The 9,450-nt window shown below is 52.8% G+C and overlaps 1 protein-coding gene across 5 annotated transcripts in view; it reads left to right on the top strand.

Annotated features, from left to right (window-relative positions):
- The first annotated feature begins 6,724 nt into the window (after window positions 1–6,724).
- The window catches only part of PARVB (parvin beta), a 238,171-nt gene continuing 235,445 nt past the window's right edge, over window positions 6,725–9,450 (top strand). For all 5 annotated transcript variants that reach the window (XM_060166930.1, XM_060166929.1, XM_060166928.1 and 2 more), the window contains exon 1: window positions 6,725–6,909. In XM_060166930.1, coding sequence (XP_060022913.1) covers window positions 6,795–6,909 — 115 coding nt within the window. In that variant the 5' untranslated portion in view covers window positions 6,725–6,794. The remainder of the gene's footprint in view (window positions 6,910–9,450) is intronic.

The following is a 9,450-nucleotide window of genomic DNA, read 5'->3' as shown; positions in this document are numbered from 1 at the left end:
TATGTCTGTGAGTCTTCTCTTTTGTAAATAAGTTCATTTGTATCATTTTTTTTTAGATTCCACCTATAAGCTATATCATATGATATTTGTCTTTCTCTCGTACATGGGTTTTCAAAATGGCGAATTTAATTTTCCTGCCATGAGAATGTAAGTTCCACGGGGCAGCCCTTCTTGGGTTTGTGCATGGTGTGTCCTAAGGCCTGGAATCACGCCCAGAACCTACCCTGACACTCAATGTGTGTGGAATGAGTGAGGATGTAAACATATGAAGTAGAAGCACAACTTGCTTTTCCGTTTAACCCCACATCATGGGTGGCGTCGCACACCAGTCAGACAGCCCCGCCCTGCTCCACGTAATATTTCCTGGTGCTGCTGGACTCTGCTTTGACATGTATAATCAGAGATGCACGTTTAGGTGGTTCCCATTTTCCAAAAAAGACAAGCCATATTGCAATATACTCCTACCTTCGTATAACAGTGTGAAGAGTCTTATAGAATAAATGACAGAAGTGGAACTGTTACTGATCCACTTTGGAAGGGTTGTATTAATAATGCATTTCTTTTTTTTTTAATTTTTAAAAATTTTGGCTGTGTTAGGTTTTTTTGTTGCTGCGTGCGGGCTTTCTCTAGTTGGAGCGAGTGGGGGTTACTCTTCATTGCGGTGTGCAGGCTTCTCATTGCGGTGGCTTCTCTTGCTGCGGAGCACAGGCTCTAGGTGCGCGGGCTTCAGTAGCTGTGGCGCGTGGGCTCAGTAGTTGTTGCTCATGGGCTCTAGAGCGCAGGCTCAGTAGTTGTGGCGCACGGGCTTCGTTGCTCCGCGGCATGTGGGATCTTCCCGGCCTAGGGCTCGAACCCATGTCCCCTGCATTGGCAGGCGGATTCTTAACCACTGCGCCACCAGGGCAGCCCAATAATGCATTTCTAATGCAAGGGAAGACTTTGTATACTCCCTTGGAGTTCAGAACAACAGGCTCTGAATCCCTGGCACCTTTTAAACATTGATCTTTAGCGGCACATCGTCGTTACCATTATTAGGACTTTCAGGCGAAAATATGCAGTAAGTGAAATGCAGTTTGGGTAACTTCTGCTTCCAAATCCGGCCTGTTTTTGTACGGCCTGTGAGCTAAGAATGGGTTTACGTCTCAACTGTTTTGAAAAAAAAAAATCAAAAGAAGAATATGTTGTGACAAGTGAAAATGATATGAAATCCAAAGTTCTGAGTGCAGAGTGCACTTACATTGGAACGTAGCCACTCATTTGCTTATATATTGTCTACGGCTGCTTTCAGATTACGACAGCAAAGTTGAGTAGTTGCAACAGGCTGTATGGCCCGAGGAGTGGAAAATATTTCCTGTCTGACCCCTTACAGACCCCTGCCCTGGCCCGCTGTCTTCCCCAGCCCTAGTGATGTTCTCACAACGTGCGGTGGTGGCCGAGTCTGCTGCTCCACCCAGCAGCGAGCTCACCGCCCCAAAGTGCCCCCACCCGTCATCGTTTTCCCCTCCATCCAAAGCACAGCTCTCGGAAATTCCCTTACTGCGCCCAGTTAGGTGGGAGGAGGAAAGCAAAGCCTTTTACTTTGCAGGCAGGTGATAGATACATATGGCAAGTGAATGGTGAAAGAAATTTAGACTATGGTGTGAATGTCTAATAGGCCTGGCCTTTGTTCTCCCACCCACATAAGAGGTCCTGGCATTTTTCAAGGAACTTGCTCTCTGAAAGCTAGGGGTCAGTCTTCTTTTGAAGGGGGCATAATCTTTTAGGGGGCTTTACCAATTTCTCCTCCGTGGAAGACTAGGAACGAATAAGTTGGTACCAATCTTTCATTCATTCCTCATCTCTAAAATATTTACGAGAACAAAGTGTATGCATAGTTTAATTTGCCTACTATGCAAAAAGAAAACTCTAGAGAATTTGCCAATAATGAAAATCCAACTTCCCTTGTCTCAAAGTTTGCTGACGTTTCCGAAATCACTTGAGTGAAAGGCAGTCAGGGATTTGCGTTTCGCTCACATGTGGTTCAGGAAAAAGTGTTACCGCCACAGTTTTAAGATTCCAGGCAAGTATGGTCATCTTTTATGCTCCTAGCATTTAAAGTGAAAATCACAGGTTCCTCTCTTGCCAGGTCACTAAATTAGCAAAGTGATTGAATCACGCCATTCAAAAGACTGCTTTGGATACTATGATGACAGCACGCTTGAAAATGTTGCCCCAAAGGGCAGGAAGATTGCATCAGAAGCGTAACCTGGGGGAAATAAGGCATTTTCTCCATCACTGAATCAATTAAGTATTTCCATCACTTCCCTACACTCTCCTGAAATTGCTAGGAGGTTTGAAAATGAACAACACAAGGAAACAGTTCACAGTCTCGATCCTTCCTCGTATGAGCTCCCTTTTCTCTCCCAAAGAGCTAAAGGCTGTTTTTCGTTTTTTGAAAAGATATCTCTTCTTTTTAGTTACACGGAAGCAAAATGAGGGAAGGCATGCAGCTTTTATATAAAGCTCCCTTTAAATGCTTCCTGAGCTGCTGTATTATCACAGGAGACACTTCGATAAGGAATGAAACCCAAATGCAGGTAAGGTAGAGAGCTCAAATGATCCTGCTCAGGGGTATCATTTATTTTCTTTTCCCCAAGCCTTTATGGAGGTATAATTGATACACGGTGAAAGGCACAACTCTCCAGTGTACCAGGTGTTGGCTTTTTACTTAGGTATAAACCGTGTGACCCCCCCCAGCCTGCGGCCCATGTGCATCACCCAGTGTTTCCTGGTGCCCATATCCAGGCAAGACCCTCTCCCCCTGAAGGTGACCACTCTCAACGTAGAAAAGAGGCCACCTGCTGTTGAACTTCAAATAAGTGGATTCCCCCAGTATGCACCCTTGCACTTGGGCTTCTTTTTCTTTATTATTATTAATTTATTTTTGACGGCGTTGGGTCTTCGTTGCCGCACACGGGCTTTCTCTAGTTGCGGCGAGCGGGGGCTACTCTTTGTTGTGGTGCGCAGTCTCCTCGTTGCGGTGGCTTCTCTTGTTGCGGAGCACGGGCTCTAGGCGCGCAGGCTTCAGTAGTTGTGGCACGCAGGCTCAGCAGTTGTGGTGCATGGGCTTAGTTGCTCCGCGGCATGTGGGATCTTCCCGGACCAGAGCTCGAACCCGTGTCCCCTGCGTTGGCAGGCAGATTCTTAACCACTGTGCCACCAGGGAAGTCCCGCACTTGGCTTCTTTTGCTGAACGTGTTTTTGAGATACGTCCGTTTTTGAGATACGTCGCGCCATTGCTCTTTTTTGATTGCTCGCTAGAATTCCATTGTATGCATATACCCACAGGCTTATGCATTCTCCTGTCTCATTACCTTTAAGGTTGCTTGGTTTGCCTCAGCTGAAGTGTTAGGACAAATTACATCTTCCTGTGGTGCCCAGTGTCTGTCCATCTGCGGGGAAGATGGAAAGAATGGCAAGAGAACCTGGAACTGAGGCTGCCTGAGACCACCCGGTGCGGTGCCCCGCCCAGGGCCTGGAATCAGCACGTGCTCGTAGAATGCTTGTTCCTTATTCTTAATTAAGGTGATAAAAAACTGGACCCTTTGGAAGCCACAGTTCAAAAGCAAATCAAATGGTTTTCTGTAACGAGGGCAGCTGCATGTAATCTGATTTTCATAATTATTCTCCAAATGTAAAATGCATGCGGAGCCATGGCGTGGGCTATACGTAGGCGGCATGCTAAGAAGTGGAAGCCCGAGTAGGTGGGGACAGGAGCTAAGATCATATTTCTGCTTCTCATTAAATTCTTTCTTATTAACAGCCAGCATTTTCTGACCTTCAAGTGAATATAGACGTTTGCTGCTCTGAAAGCAATTTGGAAAGTTGCTCGAGAGAGAATGCTGTGTAAAGTCCCCAGGAGCCAGGCCAGGAGCGAGGGAAAGTCTCTGGGGTGGAGATCATGGTCCCTCCAGCCTCTAACCCTGAAAAAAAACCCCAAATTCATCCAAAGCACTTCTTGATTGTCATCTGCGGTGCACACGAGTCAAAACAAAACATCACAACCAACACAATAATTTTTAAAAAGCTTCCAAGCTGCATTTGATAAGAAATCAAAGTATTCTCCAGTCCAACAGGTGCACGGGACACAGAGGCCATGAGTGCAGCGTTTTTGTCTGAGGCTGCAAGGGCCATCCTTCACCTCGGGCAAGGGAAGGACTATGAACTTTATCGAGAGATCACTGCTTTGCACGGACCTCTCAGCAATATGTACCACGCTTGCATTGAAAATATGATTATGTTTCTATACGCGTGATGTCTACAAGATTCCAGAACCCTACTGTCATGTAAGAGCTGGGTCAGTTTCTCTTACAAACTGGGCCGTCGTCAGGACTTAAGTATCTTCTAGAGAGATTCTCTCGTGGTGTAACGGCATCTTTTGAAGTAGGATCCCTGTCTTTGCGGTGTTCAAATTAGCAGTGACCAAATGGAAATAGTAAATTCTGTGTATCCACTGGGAAAGCAGACCCACTGATGAAATATCTAAACAATTAGTTATTGACTGGGCACTCACCACATGCCCAGGACTGCGCCCAGGAGCTCAGCTCTTTCCCATTTTCTTTCCCAAGGTTTCTTTTCCGCTCCTGTCCCCTGATTGCAGGCTCTCCTGCTGGGGTCTGTGGCTGTGAGGGCGGGATGGCTGCAGGCCCTCGGAAACACTGTGCAGCATCTCTTGCGTGTATTTCTCCAGAGAAGACAGTCTGTACCATGCATCAGATTCTCCAAAGGGCCAGAGACCCCCTGCCCTAGATGACATTCCCTCGGCATTCAGAGCAGTGTAGCCCTGCGTCATGACCCCATCAGGATCTCAATAACCACATTCACCATCTTTCTGTGTTTTTCCCAGAGTGGTTAGTGACATCCCAAATCAGGCCGTGCTGGTGAGAAGCCTCAGAGCCCTCTGACCCTTCACTGTCCCTAAACCCAGCCTCCAATTATTCCCCACATGTTGTGGTCTGCAAGCCCTGAAAGTTCATTGTTTTTGTTTTGGGTTTCTTTTTTTTTTTAGCTGCACCGAGCAGCATGCATGAGGAATCTTAGTTCCCCCACCAGGGATTGAACCCGCACTTCCTGCAGTGGAAGCACAGAGTCTTAATCCCTGGGTCACCAGGGAAGTCCCTGAAAGTTCATTCTTATCTCTTCCTTCCCTCTGCCACGGGCAACTCTGGCCTCGCCTGTTTCAGTAGCTTCCGAATTGGTCTCTGGCTGGGGGTTTTGCTTCAACCATCCTCTGCATCAACCCTCTGCTAAGACCCCTTCAGTGGCTCAGGGTTCCTCGTGCGGGCTCACTGATCTCGTGGCCTCACCCGCTCACCTAGTCACACGGGGCAGCCTGCATCCCTGGCTTCCCTCCCATCTCCCAGGTGCCTGCGTCCTCCCTGGCTTTCTCCCCTTCCGTCCTGAATCTTCTCCCTCAAGAGAATAAGGGCATCTGTGTCCCTTCATCTCCCGCACCTTCTCCTTCTCCTGCTCCCCTCCCATCTTGCTGGGTTCCTAACTTCAGGGCGTGCACGTTCCCCTGGATCACCAGCTCCTGGAGGGCAAGGCTCTGCCCCTGTGGTCAGTGCATCCCTGCAGGAGGGCAGCCCTGGCACCGCTCGGCCAACAGAAACCTTTGCTGATGGGAACTGGAGGAGTTACAGAGTGCTGTGGGGCAATGAGCCAGCCCAAGGGAGGTGGAAAACCCTGTTAACCACACATGTGGACCTAGACTCCCTGGCTCCTCCCCAGCTGACCTCCTCTGATAGTCCTTATCTGCTGGTGAAGGACCCCACCCGGCCTGCTGGGCCCAGCGGGAAACAGCCTTAACTCTTCCCACGCCAAGCCTGGGGCTCGTTCCACCTATGAGCGTCTCCAGAAACCATTCACGTCCCTCCTAAGTCACCAGGACCTCGGAACTGGTCTCCCTGCCTCTGGCTTTACTCCTTCCCTGCCCAGGGGCACACGTCACCCAGAGTCCACTTCGTAGAGCCCGGATCCACCACGTCACCTCCACCTTAAACCCCTTCCCCGCCTTCCAGCCCTTACAGGGCCTGCCTTGTCCTCTTGCCTCTCTCCTCCCTGGAGCTCCCACACTGTCCCCTCTGGTCCTGCTTTTCCCTCGGCCTGAACACCTACCCCTGATTCCATAGCAGGGCTCTTTCCTGTGTCTCCACATCACTCTTAGGGAAACGTCCTGAGCTCCCCTAGGACAGGGTACTATGTGCGGGTATTGCCCACCATACTGCAGGCTTCTAGAGGGCGGGGATAGGTCACAAGTGTTCCCTCAGCCCCAAGCCTGGCTGTGGGTAAAAGTTCAGCAAGTGAAATGACCTATCTGGGCGGCTATCTGATGCACATCGGCTGCGCAAAGGTGGTGGCCCTGGCTGCCTCGCTGCCCCGTGGGGCCCGGGTACGGTCACCAGAGCCGGCTGAGCCCAGGGCTCAAACGTGTAGAACAAAAGGAGGCAGAGTGAGCCCTCGGTCCGTCCCGGCGGCGGCACTGGGGAGCGGAACCACCGCTTCACTCTGAGAGTGAGTGTGACGCGCACCGTGGGAACGGCCGATGGCCCGCGGGCTGGAAGCGCTGACCGCAGAGCCCGAGACGGCGCAGACCTCTGGCGGCGGGCTCTGCAGGCCAGGGGCGGGCGGGGGGCGGGGGCCGGCGCTGGGGCCGCGCCCTCCCGGCCACTCCCCGGGGCGAGCGGCGGCGGCGACCAGGGCGGCTCCCACACGCGCTGCGCCCGCGCCCGGCTGCCGGGGTCCCCGCGCGCCCCATGTCCTCCGCGCCGCTGCGCTCGCCCGCCCTGCGGCCCCACAGGATGAAGAAAGACGAGTCGTTCCTGGGCAAGCTGGGCGGCACGCTGGCGAGGAAGAAGAAGGCCAAGGAGGGTGAGTGCGCCGGCCGCAGGCCTCCTGCCGCGCACGCGCCGCGCCCCGCCCCGCGGACCCAGGCGGGTGGCCGACCGCGCCCGCGCCCGCGCCCGCGCGCATGCCGCCCGAGTCCCGCCGGGACCCGACCGAGTGGCAGCCGGGACCACGCGGCCCGAGAGCCGCCCGGCCCGCGCAGCGCGCAGCCGTGACCTTCGGGACAGCCCATGACCCTCGCTCGTTCCTCCTCCGAGACCTTTAAACGCCGGCCGGGAACCAGCCGCGAGCCTGGCCACCTCCCTTCCCCGGCGGCTCGTCGAGCCCCTTTGGGGCTCCCGGCGCCATCTAAACGCGCATCGTCAGCTCCTGCTGAGGGCAGGATGTTGAGCAAATGTGGGGCGAGTCCCCGGTTCGCGGAGGACAGGCCCGTGCCCACCGCCGCCTGAGTCGCCGTTTCTTGAGCCCCCTTCCCCGCCCAGCTCGTTCAGCCCTTGTGGCCACTCACTCGAGGAGCATTTATTGGGCACCAGTGCTGAGCGGGCAAGGCCCGGGGCCCGCTGGTGTTCGTGGTGCAGTGCTCTGCCCGGGACGCAGCCCCAGCCCCGGGGAGGGGAGAAAGGAAAGGGATGCCGAGCGGGCAGGCCGGAGGCTGCGAGGCCCACCGGCAAGGACTACGGAGCCCCCTCCATTTTGACTCCACGTGTCCACGAAAATGATTCTCAAAACCTTCCTACCACGTCTTACCTTTTAAAAGTTTTCTTAGAGTTGTGAGGGATGCGACTTCCGGCCTCTAGATTGTGTTCTTTAAATCCGGCTGTTTCCTGGGCCTCTCCCAGGGCCGCATTACTGAATTTTTCCTTTGTTCTGGCCCAGAGGTTCCTCCCCTGGGCCAGATTCCCTGTGGGTAAGAGGGTGAGTTATACTGCTATACTGCGGTGGCTGTGAACAGGCTGGTGGGAGCTGGCCTCAGGCAGGACGTTAGACAAGAGAGGATCCGGAGTCAGGGGTGTGCAGTGAGTTCCTTAAACCATGGGTCCCCAACACCCGGGCCGCGGACTCGTACCGGTCCCCGGCCTATTAGGAACTGGGCCTGGGCCCAGGGCTCAAACGTGGAGAACAAAAGGCAGAGTGAGCCCTCGGTCCGTCCCGGCGGCGGCACTTGATCAGCCTCTCCCCGTCGCTTGCATTAGCGTGTGAACCATCCCTTCCCCCTCCCCGCGTCCGCGGAAAAATTGTCTTCCACGAAACCGGTCACTGGTGCCAAAACGTTTGGGGACCGCTGCCTGGAACCACCTGAGCCTGACCTGTGCTTTAGAAAGTCTTCCTGTACCTGGAGGATGAGTGTACCCCCCAGGGACGTGTGTACCCCAAGGACATACTTGGGAGGCACACGTGTCCCCGTATTAATTTCTCCCATTGAGGTGTGTATTCCTAGGGATACCCGTGATGCTTTACCTCTAGGGATGTGCGTACTCCCACACACTTTCCGCCCAGGGATATGTGTGTGTGTGTGTGTGTGTGTGTGTGTGTGTGTGTGTGTGTGTGTGTGTGTGTGTGTGTGTGTGTGTGTGTGTGTGTGTGTGTGTTTGGGGGGAGGGGTGCCTATGCATTTCCCACCAGGGATGCTGTTACCAAATTAGATGATTCAGTTCCATGAGGGCAGGGCCTTTCACCTTTAGTTTATCAGTGAAAAAATGTTGCTTGCCATATCGGTAAACAAAGGATGTTGCAGCCTTTGAGCCCCTACAACCATCCCGGAAGGTGAGCCCTGAGGAAATTCAGGGTGGAAACAAGAACTGCCAAGCCCTGATGCACTGCAGCCCCCCCCGCCCCGCCCCCCCCCCCCCCCCCCCCCCGCATCGATGCACCCGAGGGGACTCAGGATGAGAGCACAGGATGCTGGCCCCAGGTAGCTGAGTGCATATCAAAGGAATGATTTCAGTGAGCCCAGACCCTTGCATCTTCCCATACACAAAGTGCTAAATTCCTTGAGATATCTGGTTTTCTTTAATTAACCATAATCTTTTGATGCTCCGATTACCTGGTCTTTGTTGCGAAAACCTTCTACATATCCTGGTTCCTCCTTTGCCTCTTTGGAGCGGTCCCTCAGAGCTATCTGAGATGCTGTGTCCCGGGCTTAAGTCCTCAGTTTTGTCCACCGAATAAAACATAATTCTCAACTTGCAGGTTGTGCAGTTTTTTCAGTCAACAAGTTGTTCCAAGCAAATGAGCCCCTCCTCTCCGAAACCTGACGTCTAGGATCCAAACTGGCTTGTGTTAATCTCTTTCAAGTCACACCTCTGAAAAGACGGTAAATGGCCTTCACCCTTCCCTCGATCATTCCAGCTGCCTCTGACCTGCGGTCTCACTTGCAGTCCTCGTCACCCTCACCAAAGTCATTTCAGTTCCTCTTTACACCTTACGACAATTATAAACACAAATGTCATACTCTTTCCAATTCATTCATTGCCTGCTGTGAGACCCTAGGAAGAAAAGATAGATAAGGCCCTCGCTTTCATGGAACAGGGAATCAGTCGTAATAAATAAATAAAACAGACCAAT

This window comes from Lagenorhynchus albirostris, chromosome 11 (assembly GCF_949774975.1).
Source record: "Lagenorhynchus albirostris chromosome 11, mLagAlb1.1, whole genome shotgun sequence".
Taxonomy (NCBI): domain Eukaryota; kingdom Metazoa; phylum Chordata; class Mammalia; order Artiodactyla; family Delphinidae; genus Lagenorhynchus; species Lagenorhynchus albirostris.
The sequence above is the reverse complement of the archived record's forward strand: the minus strand, read 5'-3'. Positions and strand labels throughout refer to the sequence as shown.